Below are 14,021 nucleotides of genomic sequence, written 5' to 3'. Positions count from 1 at the left end.
GCAGCACATTCCCTGACAGCACAAGTCCCTGCTGGAAAATAATCCCCTAAAACCTGACCCAGCATAGTCTGTACTTCTGCTTCTCAGTTCCACCAACACACAGTTACACTCTTTGGGGCAGAGACCCCAGCCCACCTCTGAATACTCGCTGCTGGTGCCCTCCAGGTAAGCACACCACAGATGCTGCTCCCACCCATCTGCTCAGAAGAAGTGACCCACATGTGTCTGCTGAGCCCAGGGCAGGGCAGGGAGGCAGTGACCACACCAGCTCAAACCAGGGACCTGCCTTGCCTCTCGCAGCTTTTGCTGCCTGTCCCCTTTGGCTGTCAAAGCCAAGCCTTCTCCCCTCTCTACCCAAGAACAGACTAAGGACATATAGATGACTTCTTTTTTTCTTCCCCTCCGTAAAATGCTGAAAGCATAAAACAAGTAATGCAAACTACTTACAATTTTCAGGGAATAAGGATATAATTTCTTCTCCCAAACAATATAAGAATTAGAGACAGCTCCAGACTCCACCTTACAGAAACACAGTAGTAAAAAATGAGTGCCTCCTTTACAAACAGGAACACCCCCAGATACAACCCTGTTACCCGACTACTTGCCTAAAGGGTGACAGGAGAAACACAGCATGAGAAATCAGGCCGACAACTACACAGTGAATTTTCCTTTACAGCAGATCTGCCTTCATATCTGGCAAAAACTACTACAGACAATGGACACTGGAAGGGAGTCCTTAAAGCAGCAAAATGGATGCTGCCAGGGAATCCTCACAGAAGTGACCATCATTGCTGCTGGGCACTTACTGCTATACAAGTATCAGAACCAGTTCTCTCCAATTACAGTGAGGTCTTTCCACACAAAGACTGTATCTATATTTTCTTCATATACACAATTCCAGCTACTCAAAATCCTCATCACAACCAAGATCTGAGTATCAAATCAGGACAAATAGTTTCTTGTGAGGTTGCGACATTTTCCACTAGCACTTAAAAGGAGAAAGGTACCATCACCATGTTCATAAAATTTCAGTCATACTTCGTAATAGATTTCTGTTCTGCTCTAATATGACACCATATGCAGACTGTACAGCTCGCAGGCATGGGAGTGCTTCATAAAAAAGCCAAAAAACTTACCATTTTTAACTTGATCTTCTGCACTCAAACTCTGAGAAGAATTTCCAATTAGAATGCATCTGCAATAAAGTAAAATTGAATGTTAAAACTCCCTTACCAACACTGCGTCACTTATCTTAATTCTCATCCCGTTCAGCAGCTTGTCCTTAGTTTAAAAAGAATATTCCAAAAGACTCATTTATGTGTCTGTACAGACTGTCAAAACAAACAATTTTCCCCCTCTGCCCAAAAAGCTGCCCCAACACACTTCAGTAGTCAAATGTTTAGTTCAACATATGGAACACAGCTAAGCATAAGAGTCTTTCTAGAGTCCACTAACCCTGCTCTGACAAGCGTGTACAAACCAAAAGTGGATGTCTGGTTTACCACACACAAAATATCTCTGAGAGAGAACTGAAAAGCAAAAAAAAAGCAGCAGGAATAAAATATAAATTAAATAGTGTTTACATTCAGCTAGTTCTCTGCAAGCTAAATCTGACCTTCTATGCTATTTCTTTGAATAGCTTAAATATTGAAGACTATGTCTAAACAATTTTCAAGGTCAGATTAGACCTATGTATGCCAAATAAAACCAATACACAGTGATAGGAGCCGCAGCCCATGCACAGAATTTATTGTGTGCTACCGTTTATAAAATACTTTAATAGTTCAGAACATGCATAAAACTTCCAACTTAGGGGTATGTACAGATTTTACTTTATGGCAAAAAAAAAAAAAAAAAAAGGAAAATAAAAAAAGGAAAAAAAAAAAGGAAAAAAGAAAAAGAGAGAGATGAACTCTAGTGACATCAGTTTCAAGTTGTGTTCCAGGGGATAAGAAGGACATATAGCAAATGTCAAAATATATAACAAAGTACACTGGCAATCAGTACAGTCCATTATTTGTGAACAAATTAGCACAGGGCTTCAATTTTTATTTTAACCAAGCAGTCCTGTAGATACCAAAATACATGCAGTCTCAAGTTTACACTTCACTAATGCCTTAGCAGTTGAACAGAGCAATTGCTTACGCGCTGCTTTGCTTAAACAAAAAGTATGTCCGATACAGGTTCAGTTTCCTTTACAGATTTAAAAATAATAAAAAGCTTGCAGCTATTCAGCCCAGTGATTATTAGCTATTTATGCAACCGTAATACTCACAATAAACTAAAAGTACCCATAACATCTAGGTAACCTATAGATGTACATCATAGGTCTATATATTAAATATTTGCAAAATGAAAACATGCATACACAAAATACAATGCCAAGCTTTACAGACTTGATATGAATCAAAATTTACTTAAACAATGTACAAAGTTCAATTAAAAGTACCTTAAAATTAACACTTCCATATTTTTCTTACTTTTAAAATTAGTATATATAATTTTTTTTTTTAAATTCAAGGTGGGGAAAAGTCTTGAAAAAGCTGGGCAAAAAAGTTTCTAAATTAAATATTTTTTTTTTAAAATCTGTGTTCAAGTAATAAACATTCCTACATAGAAATCTTCTGATAAGCTGTAACTAAAAAATACAGTGAATACAATATAGAATTAGCAACATCTAAGGAGTAAACCTGAGGTCAGCATTTTACAGAATGACCAACTGAAATTTTTTGGCATTTTTTCTGTTATTTAAAATACAGTTTTTGCAGCCTCAGATATTTTAAGACCATTCTAATCTATAATTTTAAAGACATATCATGAAACCAATGTCCATTAATAAATAGTTAGCTCTTAGGGTTGCATTTGAAAGTCTGATTTTAAAAAACAAACAAACAAACAAACAAACTACCTCTACTGAAAGAAAAACCCCATTTGTAAACTTAAAAGTGTTGACAACGATAAGTGTAAGATGCTAGTCTAGGTGTGCTTTAGTGAGAACAGCCCATTTCTTTCCCCAGATCTCTTCCAATCTGCAGCAGCCAGTGATGGATGTTGGTGTGAAAGGGTGAGGCACACGCTCTCAGGAGGTTGGGTCACCGTGTAAGAGAGGGGCTGTTGTCTCAAAAGCATGATGGTCTCTCTTCAGTGGGATCAAGTCAGATGGTTTTCCACCTTGTATTAACTAGTCACTTCAAGTGATCCCCCTGTTTCATTTGTTGTCGCATCAAAAAGCAGTAATCTAGGAATTCTTAGGCAGGACATGAGTGAGTAAACCAGAAGCTGATGTGGTCACTGTGCATTGTTGTTGCCAGTTCCATTGTTTCCATTGGCATTTGCTGTGTTTATAGTATTAATACCATCTTGCTGAAGAGCATCTTTTCTTGGTGGCATTCTCTCATTGATCCTATCCAAACCTTTTGCTTCTTCAAAACTGCAGATTTTATGTTGCGGAGAGAATCCTCGTATTGCTTAACAAAATGCAAATTTGATATGTCAGTAATGGAAAAATAAGTTGAAAGCATATACTTTTTCTAACAAATTATGTTTAAAAAAAGGTAAAAAATCAGCCAAAGAAACTTATGGCCCTGCAACTGTATTGCTAAAAGATTCTATAACCTGCTTTCCTGAAATGTTTATGGCAATCATGATTTCAGTTCCTTACAAAAAGAACAAAGTATGGCAAATATTCTGCAAGTAGGAATCAAGGGGTTTAAGCCCACTTGATTGCTTCTGCGTGTCCCTGGTGGGGCCAGCTATCACCGCTGTGCTTTTGCTGCCCAGCTCATCGGGCTAATCTTAACATCCCCCTTCTCTTCAGGGCAATGTCAGTAAGATCTAAGCAGCACAGCAAGTGCAGTGGAGGCAAAGCAGCAAAGGGTTACAAAGGTAGTAGCAGATTTACATCCTGCACACGCACCGATGGCCTGATCCTGCAGTTTTCATGCAGGCAAAACTGCAGGATGTGGTTCACACTGTGCTAATCATGTGGATGATGGAAATGGACACAACCACAATCACCAAGTTAGCACTGTGGTTCAACAATGGTATCATTTAAATACAGATGTATTTAAAGTAAGTATAGAAAAAAGGTATTATTTTGCTACTGATTATTTTGATGAATGAGGTCTGTAGTTGAATTTACACCTGAAAATGGCTGACCACATAATAAGACTGAAGTTTTTGGGATGAAATAATTCTTTGGAGATTTAAGTACAGCTTTCCACTCACAACAACAGGACCTCTTGCAGGTGTGTGTGAGAACAGAATATGGCACTTGTTTATATTTTTGGAGATCTGACTTCCTTAATTAAAAAAACAAAGAATACAGTCATTAAATGGTGCTTTGCGACTAAATCTGAAAAACCCCAAAGGCAGCTCTCTCAACTGCTATGCTGTTTCTCATTCACTTCATTGAATTCTGAGCAAGAAGAAACTAAAGTATCTCTGAAAAGAAACAATCTGAAGTTGAATACTCTGAACCAAATAATTTGATGGCATTTTGCTCAATACCACTAACAGAGGACGTATATAACGTATACACAACTTATTTAGCACAGAAGCACTGATAATCCATTGAATTTAATGTCCCATAAATACTAGAAATAAATCTGAACAATAAATTATATTCAAAATCTACAGAAAAAAAGTTATACATCTTGCACTACCAGATATCACAGAAAGGTAAAAAAAAAAATTTTCAAAGCCATTAAATAGATTTTATGAGAAAAGGCATGCATAAAAAACCCTCCTTCCACATATAACATCCCCTCCCCACAATCACACAAAACCTTCAGTTGAATGCAGAAAAAAAACACTAAACACTTCTATTCTTAAAAACTTCAAGACAATACCACATATCACAACATGCTATTATACAAAAACCTACAGTATATTTTGTAAAAAAACAAACCAAAAGAGACCAAAAATCCCCAAGAATTTCCCTAAAATATTAAAGATAATCATTATCCTAAAGCCAGAAATGAATGTTACATGTAAAATGGATGAATCAATGCAGTTGATTCATCTCTGCTTGTGCAAGTTGAAAATAAAACACACCCACCCAGAGTACTTTTGAATTCCCTCCCAGACACCACAGATCTCTGCCAAGGGCAAAGAGTCTGATCATACCTTTTTCAGCCTCAATTGCCTCTACAGTGGCTGTACAGAAGTGAGCAGATGCATGCAAAATGAATGAGAAAGATGAAGAGTGTAATATCGCATAGCAGAAAAGGCAATGATCAATTTAATATAGTATGCTAAGCCAGATTAGATTACAATTAGTTAAAAAGACAATTAAGTTTTTGGGGGGTTGTTTTTAAGTCTAAGTGAAATTTTTCCTAAATTTTAGCTAACACAGTTTATCAACTAAAAGTCTGTCAAAGTAACACTAATTAACTGATGTTATTAACTATACATTTCTGTAAGTTTTGGTTGTGATTTTTGTTTCAGCTTTTTTTAAGACAGCAACAGAAAACTTCAACTGATGCTAAAGCTGTGGTATGGTTTAAAAAAATACTAAAAATCTATTTGAGACTATTTCTGAAGATTAAAATCCATTAGTGAGCTTCATTAAATTACCAGGCAGGACACTATAAAAATAACACGACCAGCATTCTAATAATTCGAAATTATTTTCCTCTTTATCATTAGCTCCCTGAAGTTTAACTAGTACTTCAATTTGTCACAATATTTTAAGCTAAAATGGGCACCTCTGAGAACTGAATCGTGAAATTTAAGCCATAAAAGACAAATCTAGCAAATCATATTTACAAAGTCTTGTAAGTTGTTTAGTTGAATCAACAACAAAGTCTACAGCAGGAAGAGGTCTGGATTTAACATAGTCTTAGTGGGTGAATTAATGTGAATATGAAAAACATTTAGCTCACTAGCTGTTTTTCTAACTAAATAACTGTGACATCAGCTGTGATTTCTCACGTGTAAGATCTTTCCTTATAGTTTTAGCTCTAGAAGGCAAAGCTTTAACGTAAGGTTGTTATTATTATTACAACCTGAACTGTAGCTAAGTCAATTCTGGTAACAACTTTTTACCTCCCCTACTATTTGCCATGCCTCTAATACCACAATTTCAGAAATATTAAGTAAAAGTAGCTTACACAGAGGTAAACCTACTTGTGTAGTGCTTCATACATTCTGTTAACAACACAAATCATACCAGAATATTCAAGCAAGTGCTGGGGAAAATAGCTCTATAAGAAAATAGGGCATTAGATCAGAATAGAATTCTTTAAAGAGATTTAAGTTCATTACTTCTCATTTCCTAGCCAACAAAACCAATCACCTACACTATGCCTACACTATGTTATGTATGAATTGCCTACATTATGTTATAAGCTCACTATTGCATAAGATTCTAATTTTCACTGAGACAGTCTAAAAAAATTTGGATACTTGCATTAAGTAGGTATCCAATAAATACTTAAGGAAAATGCAGCATTTTGTATTTCATATACTGCACTTTCTATGGAACAAAAAATGAAAAAAAAGCTAAAATATTCAGCACTTAAATCTACAGAGACAAGGGCAATTCCAGAATTAAATCAAAAAGCCACTTGTATGGATGGTTATTTATGTTTATGTTAAGGGAGAGAAACTTCCTCTATTTCTAAAAATAAATTACTTTAAGAATTCTTTTAGAAAGTCACCAAATATATACTTTCAAACTATAATCAATTTGCCATACAAATACGAAACTACGTAAAAAAAACCACCTCTTTCCACCATTTCCTGTTACCTGTGGAGTCTTTCTTTTCATCTTTTCCTGAAAAGATCACGAATACTGATTTATCTCTGCAAATTATGTAGCTTGGTCATAAATACAAATTCCAAAATTTACTCCTAGTTCACTCTACTTGTAGTACTACTATTCCAAAAAGACCTTGGAATATACATCACAGTTAAGGAAAAGATAATTTTCAACTTAATGTAAAAGAACAAACTGACTGGAAAATACAAGCACTTTAAAAAACCTGTACAGACTCAATTTGGAAAATAATTTTGTTAGATTCTCTTTTGCAGGTATATCTAAATTAAAACTCTAGTTTTTGTAGACGTTGATAAACCTCAAATAAATACTGGATCATATTAACAGGTAATTCTGAAGTCTTTGCTCTGAATATTCTCACTTGAGAGCTGATTTCAAGCAACAGGTTTCAATGGCATTTCCATCCTTAATTTCAGCTCTCCCCTTGTTTTACTTAACAGATGGATGTGATAGAAAATCCTTGCCAATTTTCAACATAAACCCAAAAAACTATCTTAACTGCTTTCTGACTAATAGCAAGGGCAGTAGTTCAACTGATGTCCATGGAAGTACTTAAGAGTTTTTAATTTAGACTTGTGTTTAGTATGTTGCTGAATGAAGCTTTAGGTGTTTTGTCATTTTTTATCAGATGTTGGCTCAATTTGGAAGCTAATTTTACTGAATTCAGTTCACAAAATAAGTCACGAGGAAATGTTATTTTAAATAACAGTACTTAATATGGTCTTTAGTATTTCAGCTATTATTATGCAAGCAACAAAAATCATAAAATACAATTAACATTTTAAAAAATTTAGAAATATATGAAGGCCATGATTTCCCAAAGTCTGTTTTTATCCTAACACATTAAAGCTATCCACGGGTAAGCTATGACTCATTTTAAAATAATATACCTATACATTCATGAAAAATAAAATTCATACATTGACTTCTCCCATAGGATGTAGGCTTGCATTTTTTTCCAGAACTATCTTTTTGAACTGACTTGTCTTTGTTTAGCCCTTCACTACGGTCTGCATTTGCCATTTCCCCTGGGCTGCTCTGTGCTGCAGTGAGGATCTGTCCCGGCACTGCCAGCTGGGACAGCAGAGCCACCAGGCACCGCCCCTCCAAGGAAGAGGAGCAGAAGGGCCAGCAGCTCACAAAACACAGCAGCTGGGCTCAGCAAAGTCCTGACAGAACAGTGGCATTTGCTAAGACCCCGTATGAAAAGTGTTACTGACATTAAGAGCTATAATAGCTATATATGCAAAAATTGCATATATGTGTATATCTATTTGCCCTGATAAAATAACTTTAGCCCAGCTCTCTAGAGAAACGTAGATATACACTCCAATTTCTTATCACTTTCAAAGCTGCTTATAGGTTTAATAGCAACTAGCGTAACTAGACCTTTCCTCAATGTGCCATTGAAAAATGAACATTTGTAAGACTGAAACCAGGAAAACCTACGGCTTACTGGTCAATTCTGTGTATCTTTAAGCAAACAAAAGAACGGAGTAAAAAAATTACTTCAGTTAATATTATGTTCTTTCATTTTTGCAAGCCTAACTAGTTTAAATTATTGATAGTATACTGATCAACACAGTACAAAACATTTCAAAGAGTAATTAAATATTTGTAGTAAGAAATCCTACTATACTATTGGTGACCATGTTTTTGTCAAGAATATAAATTCTCTGATATTACAATGATTTAGAAAATTGTCAGTTAGCGAAGTTTTATTTTATTTTTGGTTTACTTCTACCTTTGCAGTTGAGCGTTACAATTTGAAAACTACTCTTTTAAGACTGAAAACAGTAACATGCTTATCAGTAAAAAGAAGTTACTTCAGTTTGAGAACTAACAGTTGGCATGATTTATTTTGAACAATCAACATGACTAAAACAAATGAGGTATATTAATGTAGTGCATCAAGGAATATTGCCATCAAAAGTTCTAGTCAAAAAAAAACGCACACCCACAAAAATCCAGAATGCATTTTGCATACTTTCCAAATGTCCCACATTTTCAGTAATGGTAGAAAGTCACATGCTTTATGTAAAAAAAATTTTCTAGTCAGTTTGATCCTCTCTGGTATTTGTAATGCAACATGGAAAAAAAATTTGTTAAATCAGTGAGAGGAATGCAGACTCATTTTTTAAGCATAATAAAGTTTCTTATTAAACAATGAAAATTAAAGCTAGAACATGTTTTTGGAATAGTTGAATGGATTAGGAAACATACACCATTTCTTGTTATAGACATTCACAAAACAATCACATACACACACTGGACATATAAACTTACTTGTAGACATTATATGTCCACTGAAAAATTATTTTAAATGTGACATTCCTGTTTCAAAGCTATTAAAAATCAGCTTTGATAGTTTAATAGAAAATACAGTGAAAGGCTTAAAAAAAGCTACATAGAAAATATAAGGAATTCACATAGAGTCTAAATCATGAAATGAGAAAAGCAGCTACTCTTGGAAAATAGATTGTGTAAAAAGTGGTATTCATATATTCACAATCTTTCAACAGTTATAAAATTCAGTGTTCCCACACAGAAGTTTTATACTTCCTAGTAAAGCCTGACGGTGGCCAATAAAGTCTTTGAATATGTTAAGAGTGCTGCTGATAGGAAGTCCAGTTTCAGACTGGTGTATTTTAGTTATTCACCACTGAGAACAGAAAACATGGACTTCATTCTTTTAATACACTTGGTACAAGCTCAGAGCATTCTCCCTAATCCTAGTTAATCATTATGGGCCTTGTGAAAAATATGATCCAATGATTCAACAAACTAAAAAATGAATAAAAACCTTTCACAAAATATTCAATGAGCCAGATTACAGGTATATTTTGTATAGAGTTCTTTTTATTTTCATGCAAAAAAAAAATATATGCACACTTAATAACACCCTTTTATTTTGATTTATTTACAAGTTTTAAATTCAATCCCTTTATTCTCAGCTGATTTTATAACAAATGATTGAGTATTTTTCAAGTACATTATTGTTCAAATGCACAGACAATGTGCAGCAGCAAATGCAGCAAACCTCAAAAACAAGGTGCTACAACATTGCTTCTACATCAAGAGACAGACAAGTGTCTGGGATAGTGGTTTAATTTTAACACTTATACAGACATACATCTATACCTAGAGAGAGACAGACAGATCTAAGAAAGCAGCTACATCTGCAGAGGAAGGAAACAGCATGTTACAAGGACAATTCAGGGAGGTCAATTATACATAGAACATTTGACAAACAACATAGAGAACAAACTTTGGCATTAATTACCAGGGTACAAAACGTAGCACATTCCAATCTGTCAATGGAGTATAATATGGAACTATGCAGTCTGTAGCTGTTTGTTAATATTAATATCAACAAGTATTTGACATTGTCAATGAAAATACTAACAGGGCTATAATAAAACCATTTTAATGGAGAGCAGACAAGTAATAATGCAAAATTACACTGCCATTTTTGAATCTCTAATGATTAAATGCCTCAGTACGAGATCTGTAAGGTCACCCCACCTGAAAAATTGTAAACTAAGGAAGCTCAGTCTGAAAAACATAGCTTGACACTGCTGAACTAATTGGCTTTTAGTTTTATACCCTGGTTAAGTATCCATTTCACATTGCCTGATTAACACATAACACTATGCTTGTATCAGCCGCTAAGACAAGAACTGAAAAGCATAAGAAATTCCCTGCATGCATTATGTGTGGTGTTAGCAAAAGAGTGAGATGTGCCCCAGTCCATCTGAGGCACAGCAAGTTGCATAACATCATTACCACTTTGCAGGGTCTGTCGTCCTCCAGCCAACACTCCACTAGGTAACATTCCAGTGGGAGTCAAACCCTTGAGTGTCAGCACACTTTCACTCTCCTCCCTGGTGTGAAAAAAACCAGTAACAAAAACTTAAATATCTGCATGAAAACTTGCACTGAAGTAAAATAATGGTTGGGGAAAGGGAGAGCCTAGTTTTGCCGTGTTTTAGGCATGTCAAGACTGAATGCAAATTCTAATTCAAAGAATTTAAAGGGGGAAAATAATTCTATTCCACACCAGTCTTTCCTCTGCCTAGGAGTTATAAATGCTGGCTACTTCTGAACTAAATTCTGAGCAGTTATTCACATGCAGGTTCATTAGCTTTGAAATGAGCACTGAATGCCTCATGAGGTACTGAACATACCTCATAAAACAATCGCCAATTTTGTTGTAAGTGTCTTTACTCTAGGAAATAACAACTTTAAAAAATTACCCCTATTTGAGCAATTGTAGTCTGTGGAAAAACAGACATTTTGGGTAAATATGATGATGAAATCTCTGGATTTAAAGAGGATGGGGTATTTTTTAAATAGCTGAAAAGAAACAAACAAAAACTGGAAACAAAACTACTCAAGTTTCTCGTATGTCAGAAATTTTTGGAGTCAGACCTGATCTCCTCCATTACACCCCGATTTCAGTCTTTGTATCTGGTATTGCCTTTCCAAAACTTAGCTAACAGCTGGACAAACAACATGTAAATTAAAGATCATGTTCTCTAATTTCTTGAAATATGTCTCAAAAATAACTCAAAAATATTCTTTAACCAAAAATTCCGACATCAACAGGGTGCAACAATATGCCAAACAAGATTCTGATGCACAGTGATCTCCCTGAAAAATGTTTGGCATTCATTATCCTGAAAGAGATGTTTGCCTTACATACGTAACGGGGGTTTAGGAATGCAGAAATCATGCAAGTACCTGAGAACAGAGAAGACTCTTGCCATCTTGCCAATTGCACGAATTTTGTTTCTGATTATTTCTTTCCGTGCGGCCGCTGTACCTACTTTCAATAGAATAAGAAAAAGTCTCAAGCTCAGGAGTATCTAGAAGATCAGTTTTAAAGTGCATCAAATTTAACACAATTGTTTAAGTTCAGTATTCTTCACAGGAGGTCAGTACCCAAACACTTAAGGGCACAATGTTATCAAATTAGAACTTCAAACCCACCATCACCTCTGTGTCCACAAAACGCACACAAAAAAGTTTAGATTGTTCACAATGATTTCCTGAAGCTAGTAAGCATCTGAACTACCACCACTACAGTGTAGTAGCTATTGTAATTCATTTGCCTAAATTTTACACTTTAAATTCTTAGTACTGACATCTGTGTATATAAAGATGTAGGCAAGCAGCCCAACAGAGAAGCCACAAAAAAAAAAAAGATTTTCTAATTGTTACACAGCTGTTCAAGAGAAAACAGTAGTTTCCTTGTTTTTATGTCAGCTACCCAAAACACAACTATACGAAAACCCCCCAGAAAATAAAAAAGCAAAAAATTGCAGTGGTACCTTTCTTACCACTTAAGTCTGTGTTCCACATCATCTTAGGTTTTCATCATTTGCAGAAATTACAAATACCAAAGATCTGGAGTAAATACTGCACATTCCACAAGGCAGAGTGATACCACTTGTGACAGAAAAAAGTGAAGACAAAACTCTGAAAGGAGGCTTGTGATTGGGAAGGAGAGCCACCTTTGCCTGCCTTGACATGAAAACAGAAACACCTTTCTCCAACACTAAGTGTTGCTGGTTTGTTTCAATTTATAAATGTCATCCTTCCCCTCATCTTACTTTCCCTTTGCCAACGCCTCAATTTCAGTAAAACAGTAGAGGCAGATGAGGAGGTATCAAAACCAAAGTCCTTACTTCTCTTCAGCCATCGGGGAAAGGAAGCATTAATCACATCAAGGCAAGAGTAACTCAGTTATACTGTGAACTGAACCACAGGGGACCAAGAGTGAACAAGCTCAGACAGGTCTATCAGGTATTCCAGAACTTCCATGTAGCATGTTCAGTCTTGGGAGAAAGGTACACAATAAGAAGCTGCCAACTAAATTGCAAGAATGTAGAAGAGGGCACCACAGAAGTGGGCAGAGAAGAGCCACGTGTCCACGAATTTGCCTACTTGCGTTCAAAAAGGGAGCTGTGGAAGAAGCTGTTTTCCATCCCTGCTGACTAGCAGGGGACTTCCCCATGAAGGTAAAGATGCTCGGGCACAACAGCCACACTTCTCAGACCACAGCTGCAAGAACACAAGGCCTTCTGTGGCACAAGAGAGGGTAGACTTCCCACCCTGAACACCAAACCAAATAAAATACAAAAGATAAAGCATGTAAGGGCAAACAACAACAAAACCACACAAGACAGAAAAGATGTGATGACAAAGAAAAAAAGGGGTCAAGAGACAACCTTTTGATGAACACAATGAAAGAATCTTGGGGTATGACAAATATCTGCCAGTCCATATAAACAAAACGAAAAAGACAGGAACTGCTGAGTAAAGTTTTTTTCAGACAAAGTCACAATTTTAACAGACATCAAACTAAAAAAGTGACAAAACAGGTGGCTCAGGAAAAATTTGGAATAGGATAGTATGAAACATTCAATTTTTACTGATAATAATTTCCTTGAAATTTTAACTTTTAATTTTTAAAGTCCTAAAAGTTTTTACTTTCTCTCTTTGAACAGTATTGAGTAGCCACTTGAGAATCTGGAATGAGAAGGGGACTCTTTTAGAGTTTTTGAAAAGGTCAGGGCTAAGGGGGACATCAAAGATTTCTCTGTAAGTTCCTCAGTTTTCCTTCTACCTACACCAATCTGCAGGCCTCACTGATGCCAAGCTGTAACACGCCAACTGGACAGACTTCAGGCAGTGCTAGACCCTGTGCTTTAAAGTGAGAAAGGTTGCTTTGGGGTAGTTTTGGCGTTTGGTTTGTTTGGGGGGTTTTGTTTGTTTCGATTTTTTTTTTAAATTAAGATGATGTCTCATTGTCCCTACAGAAGTGACACGGCCAAGGCAAAAGGCCAAATGCATTACTCCAGGCTACAGAACTGCACTTATGTGGTCACAGAATTCTGGTTACTTAGAGAAGACAGTAAGATGGCATCTGCTTGCAGAAGAATGTCTTGATTACATCCTAAATTATAGGAGATATGGCAAAGAACTTTCCCATTTCCCAGTGCCTGCACAAGAAACAAATTCTGAAATGCTGACACGTTATGCTCCAACCCTAACCTTTGGAAATGTGTCTATAATCTAATGCATTCCCAAGTATTACAAATACTCTCTGGAACCAACAAATTTATACAGAGAGCAAAATGATTATTAGGTTAGTAGTAGCCAGAAGAATTTCTCTGTACAGAACTATCTACCCAGTGATTTCTGAAAAACAGGTGATAGACCATGAATTTAAGTT

The 14,021-nt window shown here is 35.8% G+C and overlaps 1 protein-coding gene across 11 annotated transcripts in view; it reads right to left on the bottom strand.

Moving 5' to 3' along the window:
- Positions 1-14,021, bottom strand: part of LOC121672805 (serine/threonine-protein phosphatase 2B catalytic subunit beta isoform) — a 47,068-nt gene that overhangs the window by 5,122 nt on the left and 27,925 nt on the right. For 2 of the 11 annotated variants that reach the window (XM_042045686.1, XM_042045689.1), the window contains 5 exons: positions 11,525-11,609; positions 10,568-10,665; positions 6,752-6,778; positions 5,128-5,157; positions 1,722-3,467 (listed from right to left, as the gene is read on the bottom strand). In XM_042045686.1, coding sequence (XP_041901620.1) covers positions 3,289-3,467; positions 5,128-5,157; positions 6,752-6,778; positions 10,568-10,665; positions 11,525-11,609 — 419 coding nt within the window. In that variant the 3' untranslated portion in view covers positions 1,722-3,288. Of the gene's footprint in view, positions 1-447; positions 520-1,136; positions 1,196-1,721; positions 3,468-5,127; positions 5,158-6,751; positions 6,779-10,567; positions 10,666-11,524; positions 11,610-14,021 lie in introns of those variants that run through there. The other 9 variants (XM_042045687.1, XM_042045690.1, XM_042045688.1 and 6 more) reach the window with 6 other exon arrangements.

This window comes from Corvus kubaryi, unplaced genomic scaffold (assembly GCF_017639235.1).
Source record: "Corvus kubaryi isolate FWS band 111438036 unplaced genomic scaffold, C.kubaryi_AGA036_p1.0 64976, whole genome shotgun sequence".
Classification (NCBI taxonomy): Eukaryota; Metazoa; Chordata; class Aves; order Passeriformes; family Corvidae; genus Corvus; species Corvus kubaryi.
This window is presented reverse-complemented; position numbering and strand designations above follow the sequence as displayed.